The 24,072-nt window shown below is 41.8% G+C and overlaps 1 protein-coding gene across 4 annotated transcripts in view; it reads right to left on the minus strand.

Annotated features, from left to right (window-relative positions):
- Window positions 1-24,072, minus strand: part of LOC126250572 (E3 ubiquitin-protein ligase Bre1) — a 260,407-nt gene that overhangs the window by 9,830 nt on the left and 226,505 nt on the right. For all 4 annotated transcript variants that reach the window (XM_049951572.1, XM_049951573.1, XM_049951571.1 and 1 more), the window contains 2 exons: window positions 19,398-19,589; window positions 2,500-2,692 (listed from right to left, as the gene is read on the minus strand). In XM_049951572.1, coding sequence (XP_049807529.1) covers window positions 2,500-2,692; window positions 19,398-19,589 — 385 coding nt within the window. The remainder of the gene's footprint in view (window positions 1-2,499; window positions 2,693-19,397; window positions 19,590-24,072) is intronic.

Consider the following 24,072-nt stretch of genomic DNA (forward strand, 5'->3'; position numbering starts at 1 on the left):
TTCTGTAGTATGTGGTAACATATGTCTGTGGAAGTTTACCAGTTCTTATTTTCACTTTTCTCGTACGAGTGAAATTCCTTGACGTGACCCACAATGATTCAAGAATGATATCACTTTCTCTCCAAAAATGCATTTTCCCCACATTAATGTTAAGATTATATTTATCCAGCCGTTAAGGAAGCTGTTGCAGAAGAATTATCTGATATTTATTTGATGCTGCACTGCACTGCACAGACCAAATGACCCATTTAAAAATTTGGAAAGTCCAAATGGTGTAAAAACAGCTCTTTTAGGCTCAAATTCTGGCACAACAGGAATGTGGTGATAAGCTCAGCTAAGGCCAGTTTTAGAGAGTATTTTTGTGCTGGAGACTTGGTAGTTGAAACCTTGTAGATGCAGCACTGGAGCAGTCTGGCACAGTGACAGCATTTAAGACTCTATAATCTCCACAGGTTCTTTAGAACAAGATGGGGAGTACTAGACCAGCAGCTTTTACGATGACATATGTCAAGGTTGATGATCTCCTGAAATTCAGGTTTTGCTTAAGCTATTTTTTGTGGTGGAAAGCAACTGGCTTGTGCATGCACTGGAGGTCCTGTTGTTGTGATTGCGTGTTGCACATTAACTTCAGGAGGATCAAATTAGCTTTCTCCACGAGAATGTTAGGTTATCTCTTTAGCAGGTCTCCATATTTATGCTGTGGGTCATTTAAAAGCACTAAACTGTCAATAGATACATCTGCAGAGCCTGTACTAGCAATTAAAGCTTTTTGCTCTTTTTTTTTTTTTTTTTACTCAACATCAAGTAACAGAACATAATAGCTTGAAATCAACATTAATAATTGCCTGGCAGACATATGAAAGAAGGAATGGCCACGCAAATCTTTGTCAAAGGCCTATTTTGCGGTTCAGCAGTCAATCACCACATGTGTGTATTATGGAACAATTTGCAGCATGAAGTTGCCTGAGTGTTAGCAGGCTGTCGAGGAATAAATAAACATGGCATTGAGCATTTCTTCACATTCTGTTGGAATTTATAATCATATTAGCACGCAGAATGTTTCTGTGCATGGCACCATGATTTTGATCTGGTTCTTGATTGTGTCCCAGTTTAAAATTTCTGAATCTATGCCATTAGTTTTGAAAGCTGCCTTTCCACATGGAAAAATCTACAGATAACAGACTGACTGGGTGCAGTAATCTCTATGAAATCACCAGCTACAGAAGCAATTGCTTCGAGATTCATACGTTGCCCAACTACTACTACAGAATGTGTATTGGTTGGTAGTTGTTAAAGAAATATAGTTCTTAAAAATTGTTGATTACTTGTGTGCCAGCAAGTGCGAGCATCTCGCTGAGCAGAGCATAAGGCTTTGTGTCTCCTAGTTCTACTTCGGTTAGCAGCTTTTTTACTTTGCGTGACTCTGATTCTTCAAATTCTGAGGTAAGACATGTTTTTACATCTGTGTATGGGAAAGCTGATAATGGTTTGGACGTGAAATCTGAAATTAGCTTAGCAATTTTGGTATCAATTGAAACCGAAACATGACGACACACACACACACACACACACACACACACACACACACACACACACACACACGACAGTCTCTGGCAGCTGGGTCTGGCTCCAGCTTCCAGAGACTGAGGTCATGGTCGTGTGTGTGTGTGTGTGTGTGTGTGTGTGTGTGTGTGTGTGTGTGTGTAAAGCTCACTATCCAACAGTCTGTTTGTTGTGCCTGTCTGTAACTCAGCTTCTCCACTATTTGATTTCACTACTAGCGCACTCATTCCTTCACTCAGAAAGCAAATAAACCAAATTATTACTTTTAAGACACTACCATGATGCCCCTACTGTATACCTTAAGGTTGGGAGCCGCAGCACACAGTCTGAAAACCCCTGGTCTATGTGATGGATGCGCAAGTGCATTGTCTTAAATACTACTCACTCTCAGTTAGTGTGACGGTTTACAGCTTCAAACTTAAATTACAAGGACCATTACTAATTAGCAACCTGTGGGGCACTGGGGTAGAAATAAATTGCTTATCAGCAAACACTGACAGCTGACCAGAAAGAGAGAATTGTGAATTTCAGATTACATTAGTCCTTGCTAACAAACACACATACAGAAGTAGTACTAACTTTATATTTTTCTAATAGTTTTCCAGTAGTTGCATCGACTTGGAGCAAGGATCCATATGACCTCAACAAATAACATATGACACACTGCACGCGTTTGTGTAGGGAGGTGTGTGTGTGGGGGGGGGGGGGGGGGGGGGGGGGTACTTATTTTTATTTATTCTTCGGAATGAAGAATTTAACATTAGTGATTTAATGTTTTGATTAACGAAAATGCATTTCCAAATAACTACCATTTTATAAACCTTCCCAACTAAACTGCACGTAACACATACAAGAATCTGATTAGTCTATATGGAAATAACAAAGAATCGCTCTTCAAGTCATGTTACCACAAAAATTAATCACTTATTAACTCACCAAGATGCAACTTCAGGTCAGCTGCTGATTGCGCACTTTCAATAGCCTTACGCTTATGCATTTCCATGGCCTGCTGACGAAGAGCTAATTCTTTCTCAACAGTAGCAAGAGAGTTTTGTAAGATGCGTTCCTTGTCTTCTAACTTCCGTACCACGACATTAGTAGCTTCCACCTGTGATGTCAGTGTTGCAACCTGCACAATTTTACGCAATCACTCTTACTTCCTTACAACTATTCTGGATGAATACAGTTCAACCACACAAATTATATTAACAATTTTTTTAACAGTGAACAGTGGGTGACAGAATAAAACAGGAAAATGTTAATGTATTCTTGGAAAGCTATGTCTGGAATCAAAGAAACAACTTTATAATCAAAGAGAAATACTCACTCATGTATAGGACAAGGCTAGAAGCCTTCAAAGCCATAAGTTCCATTTAGCAAATGAAGTCCGCAGGTTGCATAGAAACAGTACCTATCTACCGCACAGGTGTGGCTCATGCCTTCCATACTGGGTGAAGACTATGACATTTATTGGTTGGAACTAACCTACACCTCAGGCTATGCTGCAGATCAGTCTGTCACCACAACCAAGATTTGAGGAAAGAGGGGGGGGGGGGGGGAGGGGGGGGCAGTGGCAATATCACACTCCACACTCTAGCCAAACATTTACATACTGTATCCTCCTACTGTTTCATAATCAACTATTAAATAACATCAAAAGCTAACTGCAAGATAAAATCTATAGGTAGCTTATTTATCCCACTACTTCACATTTTTCCGACAGTTTACTGTAACAAATCATACTAAAAGACACATTTTGGAGAGCTCTCTAATGCTGTGTATGTTAGCTTTACAGCATGCTTAATATTTTTGATATCTTCATACGGTTAATGTTCTGTGTGCTCAAACCGCAGTGTTTATGAGTTTGGATGACAAAACAGTGATGTTTCCATGATGTCATCAATCTTTTGCTGTGACTGGCTGACATGAGCAAGCCAAACAACCGCCACGGTAATTTACACACCATATTTGTCAAGTATATTTCCACGTAACAGAAATATGCATTTTAAGTGATAAGGCACACACAATCATCCAGTTGGATTGAGTATATCAAACCTGTGATGTTCGAATACAGTATTACTAGTGCCCTGCTTGACACAGTGACATCATTTAAATATCAGGGCATAATGTTGCGAAGCGGTATGAGATGGAATGAGTGTGTGAGGACTGTGGTTGGGAAGGGGAATGGTCGACTTCGGTTTACTGGGAGAATTTTAGGAAAGAATGGGTCACCTGCAAAGGAGACCGCATATAGGACACTAGTGCGACCTATTCTTGAGTACTGCTTGAGTGTATGGGATCTGTGCCAGGTCAGATTGAAGGAAGACATCAAAGCAATTCAGAGACTGGCTGCTAGATTTGTTAACGGTAGTTTCGAAAAACATGTAAGTGCTACGGAGGCGCTTCGGAAACTCAAATGGGAATCACTGGAACGAAGGCTACATTCTTTTCAAGAATCACTATGAGGAAATTTAGAGAACCAGCATTTGATGCTGACTGCCGAACGATTCTACTGTCGCCAACATACATTGCATGTAAAAACCATGAAGATAAGATTTTAGAAATTAGGGCTGATAGGAGGGCATACTGATCGTCGTTTTTTCCTCACTCTATTTGCAAGGGGAGCAGGAAAGGGAATAAGTAGTGGTACAAGGTACCCTCTGCCATGCACTGTATGGTGACTTTCGGAGTATCTATGTAGATGTAGATGTAAATGTACACTGCTCTGTTAAAACTGCATGTATATCCTTGCATCGATTTACACAGTTTTGTTCTTTATTCATGTTTACATTGAGTCTGTAAGCACTATGTTTCTTTACTTTCACCCTCATCGCGTATTCCAAAATTTTAGCTGATAAACTGCACAATGAACTCGCATTGTGCTGTTTCCAAACTCATGGTATGCTGCTGTTATTGACAGGAATGTAAAACTCACTAAACCCATGTATCATAAATTCACAAAAAGAAACTTGCTAATAATGCACATTACCCGCAATCAGCAAGCAAGGAAACTAAAGTAACTCTCGTTAGGTGGTGATACTTATGTTACCGTACTCTAGTGCGCTCTGGTGAGATATCTGCAAACTTACTGCTACGGTGGACAGAATAGCCAATGACAGAAAGAAAAAAACTGTGTAAAACTCTACAGAAACAATAATACTAAACAGCAATTAATGACCCAATTAAGCATAATACAGATTTACAGAGACAGGGATTCAATAAAGGAAGTTTCAGCAACTCTGTTCATTCCCTTTTGATGTAAGCAATGGAACACGAAAATTGTGTGCAGGTTTAGGCTGAAGCACCGGAGCCTTTGGAACGCCCATAAAGGCTGTACTCTGAGGAAGCCACCCCCCAAAACCTCTGCCACATATATCTATGCAGCATATCAAGGTGCACCATTAAGAATAGCTACTAACTGTTCAAAATACATAACTTGATATAACACATCAACAGTTCCACAAACGTTGATCACCATTAATTAAATCCATGTGGGGAATATGCGAAATTTTTTCTGATAATTTAAATTATGTAACATATTACTGAGAATTTTTTAAAATATATATTTCGGGGTGGCTCCGCTTCAGAGCCAATCATCTACATGCGCAGATACTGAGGCCAAAGAACTGTCTAAAGAACATGAGATTAATTATTGCTGCAACTATATATTGTGCTGATATTTATTTTCCAAGGTCCTATGATGCACAGTGAGTTTTGTATATGATTGTCTGCTACAGACAGTAACAGGCGCCAAATTTCTTACCAAGATGAGAGCCCGATGGATGTGTTGACAACATAATTTATAAATTTTTTACTTCACTAGGTAAACAGATAAAGATTTTAATGATTGAATAACTCACTGCTTCCTCTGCCACATTACGCCTAAGTGAAGAACAGCATAAGCAATTTCTCGTTGCAGTATTATATTTATGAATGGTACTGATGATTTTTAACTGTCAATGACTGATAACAATTAACTTCATAATGGAGTAAATGTAGTCTGTTGTCAGTATGCTGAACTGTATAAAGATCTTTCAGCAAGAGCTGTAATGTACACCACATATTAGCATTATTACATATTTCTGTGTAACAAATACTTTCTTCTTGAATGATGAGTCACCCCAGAATATGTCACAAGACAGTAGTGAATGGAAATATAAAAAGTATGTAAACGTTTTCACATTTCCATCTTCAAACTCTGCTATCGTCAGTAACACAAACGTTACAGAGGTTAGACCTTTAAGAAGATCTGTAACATGTTGTTGTTGTTGTTGTGGTCTTCAGTCCTGAGACTGGTTTGATGCAGCTCTCCATGCTATTCTATCCTGTGCAAGCTTCTTCATCTCCCAGTACCTACTGCAGCCTACATCCTTCTGAATCTGCTTAGTGTATTCATCTTTTGGTCTCCCTCTACGATTTTTACCCTCCACGCTGCCCTCCAATACTAAATTGGTGATCCCTCGATGTCTCAGAACATGTCCTACCAACCGATCCCTTCTTCTAGTCAAGTTGTGCCACAAGCTCCTCTTCTCTCCAATTCTATTCAATACCTCCTCATTGGTTATGTGATCTACCCATCTAATCTTCAGCATTCTTCTGTAGCACCACATTTCGAAAGCTTCTATTCTCTTCTTGTCTAAACTATTTATCGTCCACGTTTCACTTCCATACATGGCTACACTCCATACAAATACTTTCAGAAATGACCTCCTGACATTTAAATCTATACTCAATGTTAACAAATTTTTCTTCTTCAGAAACGCTTTCCTTGCCATTGCCAGTCCACATTTTATATCCTCTCTACTTCGACCATCGTCAGTTATTTTGCTCCCCAAATAGCAAAACTCCTTTACTACTTTAAGTGTCTCATTTCCTAATCTAATTCCCTCAGCATCACCCGACTTAAGTCGACTGCATTCCATTATCCTCGTTTTGCTTTTGTTGATGTTCATCTTATATTCACCTTTCAAGACACTGTCCATTCTGTTCAGCTGCTCTTCCAAGTCCTTTGCTGTCTCTGACAGAATTACAATGTCATCGGCGAACCTCAAAGTTTTTATTTCTTCTCCATGGATTTTAATACCTACTCCGAACTTTTCTTTTGTTTCCTTTATTGCTTGCTCAATATACAGATTGAATAACATCGGGGATAGGCTACAACCCTGTCTCACTCCCTTCCCAACCACTGCTTCCCTTTCATGTCCCTCGACTCTTATAACTGCCATCTGGTTTCTGTACAAATTGTAAATAGCCTTTCGCTCCCTGTATTTTACCCCTGCCACCTTAAGAATTTGAAAGAGAGTATTCCAATCAACATTGTCAAAAGCTTTCTCTAAGTCTACAAATGCTAGAAACGTAGGTTTGCCTTTCCTTAATCTTTCTTCTAAGATAAGTCGTAGGGTCAGTATTGCCTCACGTGTTCCAACATTTCTACGGAATCCAAACTGGTGTTCCCCGAGGTTGGCTTCTATCAGTTTTTCCATTCGTCTGTAAAGAATTCGCGTTAGTATTTTGCAGCTGTGACTTATTAAACTGAGAGTTCGGTAATTTTCACATCTGTCAACACCTGCTTTCTTTGGGATTGGAATTATTATATTCTTCTTGAAGTCTGACGGTATTTCGCCTGTCTCATACATCTTGCTCACCAGATGGTAGAGTTTTGCCAGGACTGGCTCTCCCAAGGCTGTCAGTAGTTCTAATGGAATGTTGTCTACTCCGGGGGCTTTGTTTCGACTCAGGTCTTTCAGTGCTCTGTCAAACTCTTTACGCAGTATCATATCTCCCATTTCATCTTCATCTACATCCTCTTCTATTTCCATAATATTGTCCTCAAGTACGTCGCCCTTGTATAGACCCTATATATACTCCTTCCACCTTTCTGCTTTCCCTTCTTTGCTTAGAACTCGGTTTCCATCTGAGCTCTTGATATTCATGCAAGTGGTTCTCCTTTCTCCAAAGGTCTCTTTAATTTTCCTGTAAGCAGTATCTATTTTACCCCTAGTGAGATAAGCCTCTACATCCTTACATTTGTCCTCTAGCAATCCCTGCTTAGCCATTTTGCACTTCCTATCGATCTCATTTTTGAGACGTTTGTATTCCTTTTTGTCTGCTTCATTTACTGCATTTTATATTTTCTTCTTTCACCAATTAAATTCAATATTTCTTCTGTTACCCAAGGGTTTCTACTAGCCCTCGTCTTTTTACCTATTTGATCCTCTGCTGCCTTCACTATTTCATCCCTCAATGCTACCCATTCTTCTTCTACTGTATTTCTTTCCCCCATTCCAGTCAATTGTTCCCTTATGCTCTCCCTGAAACACTGTACAACCTCTGGTTCTTTCAGTTTATCCAGGTCCTATCTCCTTAAATTCCCACCTTTTTGCAGTTTCTTCAGTTTTAATCTACAGTTCATAACCAATAGATTGTGGTCAGAGTCCACATCTGCCCCTGGAAATGTCTTACAATTTAAAACCTGTTTCCTAAATCTCTGTCTTACCATTATATAATCTATCCGATACCTTTTAGTATCTCCAGGGTTCTTCCATGTATACAACCTTCTTTCCTGATTCTTGAACCAACTGTTAGCTATGATTAAGTTATGCTCTGTGCAAAATTCTACCAGACGGCCTCCTCTTTCATTTCTTAGCCCCAATCCATATTCACCCACTATGTTTCCTTCTCTCCCTTTTCCTACTGACGAATTCCAATCACCCATGACTATTAAATTTTCGTCTCCCTTCACTACCTGAATGATTTCTTTTATCTCATCCATACATTTCATCAATTTCTTCATCATCTGCAGAGCTAGTTGACATATAAACTTGTACTACTGTAGTAGGAGTGGTCTTTGCGTCTATCTTGGCCACAATAATGCATTCACTATGCTGTTTGTAGTAGCTTACCCGCACTCCTATTTTTTTATTCATTATTAAACCTACGCCTGCATTACCACTATTTGCTTTTGTATTTATAACCCTGTATTCACCTGACCGAAAGTCTTGTTCCTCCTGCCACCGAACTTCACTAATTCCCACTATATCTAACTTTAACCTATCCATTTCCCTTTTTAAATTTTCTAACCTACCTGCCCGATTAAGGGATCTGACATTCCAGCTAGCCATTTTCGTACATTTTCATACAAACTGAGGCATTGTTCAATGAGAGCACGTACCAGTGATGCAAACAGATAATCAGATGGAGCCAAGTCTTGAGAATAAGCCACATGCCTAGTATTTCCCAACTGAACACCTCGATTGCTTCCCTGACCTGTTTTGCTGCGTGTGATGGGGCATTATCATGGAGCAATATGACTGTGTTGCCTTTTTCCATATTCTGGTCGTTTTTCATGTAATGCTTGATTTAAATTGATCATTCGCTATTGGTAGTGATCAGTGTTAACAGCTTCACCAGGTTTCAGCGTCTCATAATAGAGGACACCCATCCGATCCCACTAAACATAGAGTGTTGCTTTTTTCCAAAGCAATTTGGTCTTGCAGTGGATGTCTATACGGTTTGCCTGGATTCACTTATGATTTACGACACTTAGGATTCTCAAAATATACCCATTTTTCATCACCTGTCACTATATGATGGAGAAACAACTTTCTTTTGTATCTTGCGAGCTACATTTCAAAGTGGTATTTCGATTTGCTTGATGTCTTTCTTTCAGTTCATGCGGAACCCATTTTTCCACTTTCTTCACCATCCCATAGATTTTAACCAAACAGAAACGGCTTTCTGCAACACATTAAATTGTTTCACGGGTTCCTGTCGAGTTTGAGTATCATCTACATCCAATAAGGCCACCCATTTGTTGTGTTTGAACTTTTTTGGTGGTTTCCCGTGCTCGTCATTTCTCATGTCAAAATCACCACTTTTGAATTTTTTGAAACACTTGAGATAATGCATTTTCTCAAGAGCATGTTCACCGAAAGCTTCGATGAGCATTCAATGTGATCCTGTAGCAATTTTCTTCAAATGATAACAGAAAGCCAATGCTGTCCACAAATCTTAATTTGTAGGCACAAAACTTGACATGTTTACGGTTTTGAAACAGATACCAATGTATGGAACTTGGGTTACTGTGTGTCGACATTCGTTGTCAGCCGTTACAGGAAGTAGATGGCACTGCAAGGGTCCTACACTAACGGCTAGCACCATCTACACCTGGTATATGATGAGTAGCAACTATCCTTTTCATAATATTATTATAATCAATAACAATACATTAATTAAGCCTTAACTTGAAGATATTTCTGAGACTGTACATTCAAAGTACGGCCTTGTGTGGAAGTGAACTTCAGAGTGTGGAAAAATTGGAAAAGAAGACAACTGAAGCATTTGAGATGTATTGTTACAAAAGAACGCTAAACACTAGGTGGACTGATAAGAAACGAGGACTCCAGAGATTCGTCAGGAAAGGAGAATGTGGAAATCACTAACTGACTGTGCAAAATAATTAAAGGGTCACTTTCTTGAAACCACCCTGATTTCAATGCAGAAGTGTTAAATGTGTCTCAAAAGTGCCTACAACCTTCCTCTGCAATGGTACAAATGCATGGTGCACTGCAATGTCACCCTCATGTTCAGTAATGCTTAATGATGTCAGATTCGACCAAATTTCATCACTATTCAGCCCAGTGCCACTGTGGTTGGGTCACACAAGGGAAGGTCGTCACGTCGCCTCCTTAATAATGTCTCACACATTCTCTTGATGCCTCTGCGATGGAGGTCAGAATTCCAACACCAAGCACTGTACACTTAAATCATGCAGGGTTTCTTATGGATGGCTGAGGAAAACAATTCACACATTCCATCCCTGAGAACTTACACAAAAAGGCATCAGGGGTTGGCATAAAGGATGTCAATCAAACCACCTCTTCCTTGGGGTATTATGCTAAAAAAGCATAGAAGTACTTTCTGGCATCAGCAGCCAAAGGCTGTGGTCATATGTGAGAGAGTTGTGTGTGTGTCTCATTTTGTGACAGGCTTTTTGTTGTGCCTATCTGCGACTCAGCGTCTCCGCTAATTGGTGAGTAGCAACTATCCTTTCATAATATTGTTACATTCCATCCTGGATTTTACATTGTTTGAACTCTCTTTCCTGCTTCGGATCACATTCGTATTTTGTCAAATGGTTTTGTATGATCTCTAGAAGTTCCAATTTGTATACTAGAGAAAAAATTGCAGTTGCACTATACTACAATGGGGTCAGATAATGTTCAATGTGGTTGCAGTCCCATGATGTCCTAAGAGAAGAGTTAAATCATCCTAGGTGAGTCAGCAGCATCAAAGATTGTCAAGAACTTTTTGTTCTGTTGCATATCAAATTGCAAACTGTTGTTTCCGACCACACAATGCATGTAAATGAATACTCCATATTCGGAACGGCAGTGTATCTGAAACAATTTCCTTGGTCACCCATCAGAAAACTGCAGCATTTCAATGTTAGGTCAGTTTCAACGCTAACCTGACCTACATCACAGAGGAGTCAGCAAAGGGGCGAGTGTGAAAAGAGTGGCAGGGCAGGGGAAGGGGAAGGGATGACAACTTTAAGTTTACCACCGTGTGACATGTTGGGCAGAATTGTTCTGAAACTTAGTGACAATGTGACCTTATTATCTTACACCTCACATGAACATCTGAGCTCTGACTCTTTTCTCACATCTGTCAACACCTTGCTGTATGAAGCTCTGCAGAGCCTGAGGGTGACATCACTGGGACCCAAGCTTCTGCACCATTATGGAAGAAGATTATTTAGCACCCCTGAGCCAAAATTCAAACTTCTGCATGTAATGAATAAAAATGACGGGGAGGGGGGGGGGGGGAGGGGTCAATAAAATTACCTTTAAACCTTTTTCGCAGAGTAGGACAAGGGACAATATCACAGGACACATGTTAACACTTCAGAAGGTAGCTTCCACACATGGGGCAAAAATAGAGAAGACAGAGATTGGAATATATCCAACAAAAAATCAAGGATGTTGGATGAAGAGTGACTTGGAAATTGAGGTGGCCAAAATCAAATTAGTCATGGGGAGGGGTTAGGTAGGCAGGAAGAGAGGTTGGTTGGTTTAAAAGAGGGAGGGAGGGAGGGGCCAAACTGCTATGTCATTGGTCCCTCGTTCTGATTAAAATAATTCCAGGGCGGGAGTAAAATAATCGAGACATACAATAAACAGCTGGAAGAAAGGAGAAAACCATAAGAATGACAGAAGGGCAACAAACAATAAAATGGAGAAAATCAGACAAGAAAACCACAGAGATATGCAAGAAACAGGTAGAAGACATCAAAACAAGAGAGCAGATTAACATGGTGGCTGACCATGAGAATAAAAAGGAGAAGCCAGCCACTCTGCAACACACTAAAACCTCCACCCTCTAAGCACTTGGGTGGAGGACACAGTGCGACAAAGGACAAGCGCTAAAACTTAGATCAAATGATAAAATCCACCCTCACGAATAAAACGTAAAACTAAAGCTGCTGTTGAGGCATTGTTGCCCAACACCAATGGTAGGGTGCTGGAAGAGTTAAAAGTCTGCTGCAGAGTGGCTAAAAGTGGGCAGTCCAGCAAGAGGTGGACGACTGTCATTTCTGAGCCACAGCGACACCGAGGTGGGTCCTTGCAAAGCAGGACATAATCATGTGTTACCCATGTATGGCCAATGGAGAGCCGACCAGAGGACAACCGATTCCCTGAGAGAGGACCGCTTGGAAGACTTCCACACACTCGTAGTCTCCTTAGTGACAGTTTGTTGTGCGTACTGTTATGCCATTCTGCCTCCCAAAGCCAAAAAACCCTGCGGCATAAGACAAAACACAGGTCAGTTTCAGAGATGCCCATCTCTATAAGCAGTTTCCGCGTAGCCTGTTTTGCTAGCCTGTCGACAAGTTCGTTACCTGGGATTCCAATGTGTCCTGGGGACCACACAAATTCCGCTGAACGACGGGACCGTTCCAGGGCTGAATGGATGCTATCAAAGGATGGCAAGCGTAGCACTGGTCAATAGCTTGTAAGCTGCTTAAGGAGTCAGTACACAGGAGAAATGATCTGCCAGGACATGAGTGGATGTGGTCAAGAGCACGAGATGTGGCCGCCAGCTCTGCAGTGAAAATACTGCAGCCGTCTGGCAAGGCGTGCTGTTCAATATGTTCTCCATGGACATATGCAAAGCCTACATGACCATCAGCCATCGAGCCATCGGTGTGAACCACTTCATGGCCCCGGTACATGTCGAAAATCGAGAGGAAGTGATAGTGGAGAGCCACAGGATTAACAAACTCCTTAGGGCCATGTGAAAGGTCCAGAAGAATCTGCAGCCTAGGTGTATACCATGGAGGTGTGCGTGAATGGACCTCGAGGAGAGGTGGTAATGGGAAGGACTCCAGTTCAGACACAAGGGAGTGACGCGAACCGCGATCCTAAGCCCTGACTGGGCCGCTGATGCGGGAGATGAACTGCCACGGTTGGGAAAAGGAGATGGTAATTTGGATGCACAGGAGAACATGTGCAACATAACTGGCAAGCAGTTGTGCACACCTAACCTTCAATGGAAAGACTCCAGCCTCCACCAGGAGACTGGTCACCAGACTCGTTCTAAAATCTCCTGTCATAGGCGAATGCCACAGTGGTGCACTAGGTCGAGTAAACGCAATGCTGAGGGTGCCGCTGAACCGTAAACCAGACCCCATAGTCGCGGCAAGATTGAACAAAGGCTTTGTAGAGCTGCAGCAGTGTAGAGTAATCTGCATCCCAGTTGGTGTTGTTCAGGCAGTGGAGGGCATTGAGATGCTGCCAGCACTTCCACTTATGCTGATGAAGGAGAGGTAGCCAAGTCAATTGGGTGTTAAAAACAGTTCTAATAATCGATATGTCTCCACTACAGTGAGTGGATCGTCATTAGGGTAAAGTTCTGGTTCTCGATGAATGGTGTGATCCAACAGAAACGCACGACAAACGACTTCGCACCTAAAACTGGAAGTCTTGGGTAGAGCTCATGACTACACCTTGTGAATGGCTCCCTGTAGGCACTGCTCAGCAACACCAGTACTGGAGGAGTAGTACAAAATGTAGAAGTCATCCGCATACAAAGAAGGTGAAACTGATTGCCCTACAGCTGCTGCTAGACCATTAATAGCCACTAAAAAGAGAGAGACACTCAATACAGAGCTCTGCGGAATGACAGTCTCCTGAATATGGGGGGAATTATGGGAGGCACTCACTTGGAAATGGAAAGTACGGAGCGGCAGGAAGTTTTGGATGAAAATCAGGAGTGAGCCCTGGAGACACCGCTCACCAGATGTTGGCGTCTGGAAAACAATGTTCGGATGGCAGACTTCAGGGACACAAGATTACCAGTGGTAGAGCGACCCTGGCGGAAGCCGCCCTGACTTGGATCCAGTAGGCCACATGACTGCAGGACCCAACCGCCGACACACCATATGTTTCAGCAGCTTACAAAGAAAGTTGGTGAGGCCAATGGGGCAGTAGCTATCCACATTCCCCATCAGGTTTTGACCGGGTTTGAGCACTGGAATAATGGTGCTCTCCCGCCATTGTGATGGAAAGACGCCATCACACCAGATCCAGTTGAAGGTGACTAGGAGATATTGCTGGTAGTCAGATGAGAGATGGTTAATCATCTGACTGTGGATCCGATCTGGCCCAGGAGCTGTGTCGGGGCAATGTGCAAGGGCGCTGAGGAGTTCCCACTCTGTAAATGGAGCGTTATAGGGGTCACTGTGGCGTCTAGTGAACAAGAGGACTTTCCTTCCCATCCACCATTTGAGGATGCGAAAGGCTGGGGGGTAGCTCTCCGACGCAGAGGCTCGAGTACGGTGTTCAGCAAAGTGCTCCACAATCACATTTGTGTCAGTAGATAACACGCCATTGATGTTAATGCCAGGGACTCCTGTTGGGGTCTGCTACCCAAAATGACGTCAGATCCTTGTTCAGACTTGGGATAGTGACGTATGGCACCCAATCGTCGACACTCACCTCTCCCAACTCTCCTGTTTCCATTGTTTTATAAGCTGGTGAATGCAGACACGGAGCTGCTTAAAGGCTATTAGATGCTCTAGGGAAGGGTGCCTCTAATATCGCTGTAGAGCTTGTGGAAGCTATTTATTTTCCTCAGCGCCTTCTAGCGACTAGCAAGGGACTGTCTTTCGCATTGGGCACCCTAAAGAATGAGGGATCACGTTTTCCGCCGCAGAAACGATCGTTGTAGTGACCTGCTCAACTGCAACATCGAGGACACCATGTGGGGGAGATTCAGCGGTGACATCAGAGGTGAAAGCACCCATTCTGCCTTGTTTACAGCCTATCTGGGTAGGTGTTTGTGGGCATGATGCATGATGCCGGGGGAGTGACAAGAAGATGGTGAAGTGGTCACTACCACACAGGTCATCATGCGCTCTCCAGTGGATAGATGGGAGACAGATGGGACTGCAAACCGAGAGATGAATGGCTGAATATGTGCCATGTGTCTCTCTGAAATGTGTGTATTTAATAGGCAGAGGTCGAGTTGTGACAAATTTTCGACCTCCCTACTTCAGCCAGTAAGTATGGTGCCACCCCAGACAGTTATTTCCTGCGTTGTCCTTATCCTGACAGTCACAGCTTCAAGAGGGGTTTGAAGGGGCACAGGTTCACTAAACACTGAGTTGAGCACATAGATGCAAACTCCACCTGACATTCTATTATAGTCAGTACGGTTCCTGTAGTATCCCTTATAGCCGCAGAGGGCAGGGGTCTGCATTGCTGGGAACCAGGTTTCCTGGAGGGCAATGCAGAAAGCATGTGTAAAGCTTAACAATTGCCACAGCTCAGCCAGGTGGTGGAAAAAACCGCCGCAATTCCACTGGAGTATTACGTGATAGTGAGACTGGGAAGGCCTGAAATATACTCAATGAGGCAGTCTACGACTCAGTATCACCTGCTGCCACCAGATGAGTACCTGTGCGATCGACATCCATTGTGTCTGAGGGCCCAGCGAAGTCTAGGTCTTCAGCGGACGCCAGAATCTCCACCTCATCCGCAGAGACAGAGCTTGTAGGTAGTGGTGGTGTGGGTGCCACCACAGTGCATTGGTTCTTGGGGGTCTTTTTCCTTTTAGGTCTCTCTCGCTGCTCCTTAGGTTTGTTTGGCTGGGAGAGCTTCTCTGATTCAGTCTCAGGGACTGAGGAGGACTGTGAAGCCCTATGATCAGCTACCTGTGGTTGCTTCAGCCACTGGCGGGTGTCAGCTTTGCCACTAGTAGGAACCTGGGAAGGGAGTGACACAAGGGATCCCTTCCTGATGAGAGGAGCCGAAGAAGACTTACACTTCTCTGGTTGAGAAGTGGGAACTGATGTCCCCAATGGTTGGTGTGTGTGTGTGTGTGTGTGTGTGTGTGTGTGTGTGTGTGTGTGGGAGGGGGGGGGGGGGTTGCTCCTGAAGTAGGTTGTGCAGGAGCAACAGGGAGGGAAGTGCCTCCCCCATCATCAAGGAGGCAGGTGGAGTCTCACGGCTCTGAGAGCCAACTGTATGCAACAGAACGGAAGATGGTAGAACCATTGTCATAGTGGAGGTGTAGGTTGACGTCATATGAACAGGATGTAGCCTATCATATTTTCTCTTAGTCTCAGTGTAGGTCAGTCAGTCCAGGGTCTTGTATTCCATTATTTTTCTCTCTTTCTGGAGAATACTGCAGTCTGGCAAGCAAGGTGAATGGCGCTCTCCGCAGTTGATACAGATGGGAGGTGGGACACAGGGAGTATTGGGATGTGAAGGACATCCACAATCCCAACAGGTGACGCAGGAAGTACAGCGAGAAGACATATGGCCGAACTTCCAGCACTTAAAGCACCGCATCGGGGGAGGGATATATGGCTTTATATCACAGCAGCAGACCATCACCTTGACTTTGTAATGTGTCACCCTCGAAGGCCAAGATGAAGGCATCGCTGGCAACCTGATTATCCCTCACACCAAGGTGGTCATGCCGGACGAAATGGACACCTCACCACTCTAAATTGGCGTGCAGCTCAACGTCAGACTGCAAAAGAAGGTCATTGTGGAATACGATACCGTGAACCATATTTCAACTCTTATGGGGCGTGATGGAAACAGAAACATCCGCCAGCTTGTCACAGGTGAGTAGTGCCTGTGACTGGGCAGAGGGTGCTGTTTTGATCAAGATCAACCCTGACCGCATTTTGGACAAGCCCTCCACCTCCCCAAACTTGTCCTCTAAATGCTCCATAAAAACTGAGGTTCTATTGACAAGAAAGATTCCCCATTAACTCTTGTACATACAAAGTACCGGGATGAATAAGCTTTGCTGTCATCCTTAGCCTGGCGTTCCTCTCATGATGTGACCAGATGGGGGGGGGGGGGGGGTGGAATGATTTGGGGTCTTATTTGTTAGCACTGAAGTTAGACTTGACCACTTAGAGACTGATGGTGTTTGACCACCAGCAAGCGATGACATACTACACTTCATGGCGTGTTGTTAGCCCTGATGCCACCCACTCCAACCAGGGCCCCTCCCCAGGGGCAACACCCAACTGCAGCAAAGGCCACCATTGGCGAGTCCCGATGCCCCAGGCTGACAGGCATCTACTGTTTGGCAAATGTAGGGAGTTAATGGCGCAGGCATCAGCAGGGTGATCCCTGTGTGGTCAGGGGACTACAACCAATATGGTACATGGCGGCCCCACCACAATAGACTGGTTACCATGCCGGATATCAAGTGCAAATGAGCTAAGTAGACCATTACTATCAACATTGTAGAAAGTGATACTGCACAGAGGATGGCGAAAAACGCACTCAGGAGGGTGACCTTAGTTAACAGCTGGAAATGAGCTGAAGTGCAGGTCCACATCGATGAAAGATGCGAGATGTTTCAGCACATCATGGACACTGTGCACCATGTAAGGCCCAACTGGCTCGCTCTTCAGGAAAATTTTGGTAAATGGAGGTCAAACCCTACAGGGGACCATCACATAAAGGCCAAACCGAAATGTGAGAGACTCCTTTTGGTTGCCTCTTATGACAGGCAAGAATACCTTAGGCTTATTCTAATCCCCGGACCTGCAAGAGGCGGGAGGGGGAGGAGGGGGGGGGTGTTTGCAGGAAGGTAGGGAGTGGTCGGAGAAGACTCTACTACAGAGAAATATTTAACACAATATTCATGTAGGTCTCAGATGTAAATAAGGTACAGACAACAGGGCTCTATTTACTGGAATGGAACTGAGGCTATATTATTTTAAAAATGTAGATGGATTTAGACGTATAAGCTGTGTCTATATCCAACACCATGTACATTACACTATTCTTTGTAGACTCCCCCATTTACCTCCCCCAGATTTCAGTTTACACAAAGTAATGTGCTGGATTCAAAGAGATGTACAAATAGCTCAACTGGGACCGTACCTTACCTGAAAGTCACATCTGGATTCCAGTCCCATTCGCTGTCACCTAATGAAACTTTTAAAGTACAAAGTGAAATTTTTGTCAATAATCTCCCACAGTGACTGATGATTAACTCTGAAAGATACTGATTGGTTGTATGTGAAAGAGGTGCTATGACCAATTTCAGTGGTCAAAGAGTACATTAATGAAGGTAGTCATTACAGAGCACTTTGTATCAAGGGCAAAAAGTATGTTCAGCTTGTGAACTGTTAAACACTTTTAACATCTTGAGGAAAAAGGAGAGAATTGTTATGGCATATTGTCCCTTGTAGTGACCTGAGGATCTCCTTTAAGCCTCAGAATGGTAACAGATAAGAAATGAGAAATAAAGCAAAGTTGGGCCTACCAATGATCTCCCGCAATGTGTAAAAAGTGCCAACTAGAACAAACTGTGGTTGTTTATGAGAATGGAAGACCTTGAACTGATGGTTTATCTTGCACTAAGCTAAATGAAGAAACCGACTAGAAAAATGTCTACCATTATCCTTCCTCAGCAATGTAGTTATGTGGAAAGAAGGCTTAATCTTCATACTGTACTATTTCTTTTCTTTTCACCAATTACATTTGCTATCAATGAGTAATGAGCAATTTAATGATCACCTGTTCCTTGATCATCCTCCAAGTGGTTCTTCCTCTGTTACTGAAGACTTCTTAACTCATTGTTCAATCAGTTCAAGAGATATTTAGTATGAATATGTTGTGGCTACTGCAAACAGTAATCATAACTGAAAAAGTTTGTGTGTGGTATGAAATGAAATGTACTTAATTGTCATCCACAGTAGGTGTAGAAATATATGCTTTGTAATACTGGGATGATCTGTAATCAGTTTAATAATGAAGCACAAATGACACTGCAGACAGGAACAGATTAATTACTCAATGACCAAATATTTACATGGTACCTGCTTTAATATCTCTCAATTCTGGTTGAAGCGGGCAATTATAATATTACGGTTTCTTTATTTTGAGGAGCTATCAACGTGAACAGCATCTTATTGGAAAAGAGAGGCCCTTGTACACCAAACAACACACTATAAGCAAGTAAAAAAAAACTAATGGCTACATAAACCCACTGTTCACTAATAATACTGATTACACATACCAACAAAACATAGAAGAACCTAAATAATATACTTGTATAAAAACCCAAATGAAAACCTGGGTTTCATTTCATTGACCAGGAAGTATTTCACGGGAAAATATTTGACACTCTCAAAAGCTTTCCTGAATGAGTGTTGTACTTTCATAAAACAAGATCTTCCTACTGTATTTTGCAACTGACTATTTTCTCATCTTTTACTTAAATATTTTTAATCTCACATCTGTACAGACAGCATACAATACAATACAACCAACACTTCACATTCCAATGCATACCTGTTCCTTAAGCACATCTTTCTCCTCTCGGGCCAGTTTATGAAGCTGGTTGGATTTTATACGCTCTGTCATGAGTTTGAAGTTAGCATCATCCTTCTCCCTCAACTGTTGTATCAGTCTTGAATTTTGCTCCTGCATATCTTCAAATGCCTGGCCTGTCACTTCCATCTCATTCAACAGTGCTTCTTCTTCCTGTAATACAAAACAGAGGCTAATTCATATCATTTTGTACTTACTGGAAAAATATGTCGTAAAACAATTTATATTTAACAATACAAGTAGTAGCAGCAGGTGTTGGGGCATCTAAAATGGCAGCCATGAATTAAGCTTTTAATTTTGTGTTGTGATGAACAATGTTAGGATGAGTTTTATTCACCACCACCTCATAATGTGCACAAATACATCATGAAAATGGTATTGAGCAAATCTCATGCACAAACTATTATTTGACAATTTGAACTGTAGGCTCAGTTGTAGTGTGAACTATCTTGCCCACAACTAGATATGACAATAATTTCAGTTTAATAGGTGGTCCTTGCATCACAATGAAGACACAGTGACCATAAAAAAGTCTTCATGGACAGACACAATAGCATGCCATTACTTAATGGCAATGATAAGAAAAAAGGTATGCCAGTGGCAATGGAGGAGATGGAATGCAACAGCAGAAGTCAAGAATCAATGGTATGCAAATTCAAGATTCTGAGGTGAGTGGGATTAAAGTGCAAAAACCTGAGAGAGGGAAGGAAGATAGAGAGAGAGAGAGAGAGAGAGAGAGAGAGAGAGAGAGAGAGAGAGGGAGAGAGAGAGAGAGAGAGAGGAAAGAAGGCAAATTGTTCATAATAAATATTCCATTGCTGATATGGATGTGTGTGTTTTTAACATTAGTTTCTCTGATTTTATGAAAGCTACAAGGAAACACCAGTTTCAAGAAAATTTCACTGCTTTTGTCACAATGAGCTACACTTCATGGATAGCAAACAAATGTAATAGGAAACTGTTCTATATATTGGATTTGGATTTAAACAGTGCTACAATAAATAAATGAATGATGCCAGAACAATTGCAAAAAGAACCTATTACACATAATTTTTATGAAAAAGATAATGATAGAGAGGGAGAAACAGTGCTGAACCCATAGTGTCAGTGAACATTTAATTATTGTGAATACTGGTTATAACATGGGTTTCAATTCTGAGTTCATAATACACATGTGATTCAGATATGGATGCCAATGACTATGACAATTTTGTATGGACCTTTGTTCGGTTGAAATTCTCCCCTAAGTATGGCTATTTTAAGAATCTTCCATGTCAGAAGTAGAAGAATGAATCACCTACTTTTAGTTTGCTAAAAACTGACTCAGCCCTGGCCTACCAGTAATCAAACACATTATGAGCCAGTCTTCTCCCATTTCTTCCACTTATACAATTATATCACTGAAAGATTTAATCAAGAAAACTAATAAATTAGGAGACAGAATTTCCAGCTAGCACATATCTTCAAGAGGCAAAATATGTAGTACTGCAAACACACACACACACACACACACACACACACACACACACACACACACACAAAAGATGGTTCCTTCTCATCTCATGATCAGTCATATGACCTTCCTTGTCAGCCTTCCCCAACCTATCCCTCTCTCCATCCCAAGTAAGTAATTATTAGTTCCAAAAGCTAGGATAGTGTGTCACTTTTATTTTTCTGTGTTTGTTGGCACTACTGCACATTTCAGCTCCTGAAATCTAGTACTGACTGGCAATTCTGTCTCTTAATTTATCAATAAAATTTTAGAAGGAAACAAATATTTCATCCTCCACTTGCTGCCACACCATCTGGAGACATCCCTCCCAACATGGTGTAAGCCTTATGCTTGACACCATGGCAGTGTTTTGCGGATTCAGGCAGCTACTCAGTAGACCTTATGATCAGATATTTTAACTACAAGAAAATGTGAGGAAGTTACTATGAATCAAACTCAGAAACTCTACATCAGAAACAACCTATGGTATGGTAATCACCGAAATTGTAAATATATCTGTCTACGTGGATTTAAGAAGAGCCAGGACTGTTATCTGCAACTCAAACAGAACTAAACAGATTGACAAACACATCACTATGGAAGATAATTATACAGATATTGCTTGTGGAATGTTGTGAGAAACTGGATGAAGTAAATTTGTCAGAATGCTTGAGAACATATACGGTTACTATCCCTCTCCATTTCCTCTAGCAAAAAATACAACATCGCTTCCACCCTAACTGAGTCTTCATTTCAGTTTCCTCAGTCATACAAAGCCACTTTTGCATTCTATCAACAACTCATAATTTCCTTTTTACATCTCCCAACATTAAATCCTACCTCACCTATTAGAAAGGACAATATCACACAGCACAAACTGTACAAAAATAAAAAAAATTAAAACAAATGCCTTTAAAAATTAAATGCGTAATATGAAAGTCATAACTTAAAGAAGGGATTTCACTGATGAACAGCAGTGCAGTAAATAGTAGGCAAAGTAGGTGTTTAAAAGTGTTCTGTATTTCTGAAGTACGAACTTATTCGCACTGAGAAGGAAATCAACTACAGTCTGTTAATACAATATTTATAGCCTCACAGAATATCCAAAAGTCAGATGATAAATGAGGCTCAGGTGTTACAACAGTCAACAACATCCCACGATGTAGAAAAGAGGAAACTTGTTCACTGTTCGTATTTTTTTATTTATACATCAAAGAGGTGGCTCTGAGCACTATGGGACTTAACAGCTGTGGTCATCAGTCCCCTAGAACTTAGAACTACTTAAACCTAACTAACCTAAAGACATCACACACATCCATGCCCGAGGCAGGATTCGAACCTGCGACCGTAGCAGTCGCGCGGTTCCGGACTGCGCGCCTAGAACCACGAAACCACCGCGGCCGGCCCATCAAAGAGGTCTATAAGAAACACTAATTTTAATAATTTTTTTGTTCTCATGGTACAGATAGTATTTATCATGAAGTCGTGCAGCAGGTATCTACACAGTAAAGTAGTCCTGAACCACCTCTTCAAATGGGTCCATCTTCACTGCTTCCATTGAGATCTTCTTTTACATCAACTTTAAAATTTTTCTTTCACATGAAATTAGTGTACTGAGTCATTTGATGTGTGCGCTAACTTTAATCAGAAACTGTTTCTGAACTTGGAACATTTAAATGGAACAAGCGGCCTTGTTATGAAGAAACGGCCATTTGGCCATTCAGTCACTGAAAAATCGAACGCAATGACAAGCTTCAACTAACTACTCCACTTATTAGTATACTCACTTTAAATTTTATAGTTTTTAATGATTAACATTGAAGTACTATTTCTCTCTTTGTTTATAAGCACAGGCTAAAAATAACAACAACTTCTACTACTACTACTACTACTACTACTACTACTGAATAAAATCTTCTTAGTTCTCAAGCTGCATCAATTTGTATAAAATACTCTAGCTATATCTTCCATAGTCATATAACCACTGGCTAACAGGACTGGCACAGTGTTCCACTCACACAGGCACAATCACAGCATATGGCAAAAATCATATAGGGCTGAAATGAAATGTACAGAGGGTGAGTTTGGCAGCTCATGGTAGCTCTGAATGATGTCAAGAGGTGCAAGAGGTCACTGCCACTGCCACCTCCCTACAAGCGTCAAGCACCCATCTTTGCTTTTTTTGACATCCAAAGCCTGTCCCCACACACTACCAGGTGTGTGCCCCTGGTCTTTGTTAAAACTGTCACAGTTTATTCTAATCTCAGCCATCTACTGTATAATGGAATTCCAATATGTTGATGCATGAGCCACGACTTTGATCTTTTCAAATTGTATTTTGTGTCCATTTTCCAATACTCAGCCATGGCCGGCTTGTCAAATTCCCTTTGTTCAATATTCCACTTGTGCTCAGCACAATACTTCACAACTGTGGGAACTGTTTGACCTATAAAGATGCTGCCACGTTTGTGAGGGGTACCATATGCATCAGGCACATGAAGAACTATGTTGTCTTTAACAGAGTTCAGCATCTCATACCTTAGGGGTGGGCTGGAACATTATTCTCAGTTCACGTTGCCAGGACAAGGAGGTAATTTTTGCTTTGCTGTAGTTAAGTGCCAGATTCAAATTGCTGCAGTGTACTGACTTTTGAAGACAACTAATCATGGCATAGTGAGACAGCTGACGTGACTGACAAGGAGCTTGATCTTGTTGTCAAAAACCCATTTGAGAGTCATCAATTTTTGGATATTGTTAGCAGAATAGAGAGATGCATTCAGCATCTATTACACAGTTCAGCTGAGGATGTCAGGCTAACCACCAGCCCCCATAAGATAAGCCACTGAAATCTAGTATTAACTAGGCAGAATGATGCGCCTTATGATTCCTATGTGAGAACGAGGACTGGGTTGTTTTGCCAGCTGACAGAGGATATGCCACCTAGGTTCTTAACACTGAAGACTACCACCTGAAGGAGCTGCATTTATTAGAAGATGACACATGCTGGAATGTTAATCGCAACCCAATATACGCAATCATCAGAATGAGAGGGAAGTTATTAAAGGACTCTGGTTTACCAGATGAAATGATGAGGAAACTGATGCCTCGTGCCCCCAGACGTCCCAGGCTTTATGGACTGCCGAA

Source organism: Schistocerca nitens, chromosome 1 (genome assembly GCF_023898315.1).
Source record: "Schistocerca nitens isolate TAMUIC-IGC-003100 chromosome 1, iqSchNite1.1, whole genome shotgun sequence".
In the NCBI taxonomy this organism is placed as follows: domain Eukaryota; kingdom Metazoa; phylum Arthropoda; class Insecta; order Orthoptera; family Acrididae; genus Schistocerca; species Schistocerca nitens.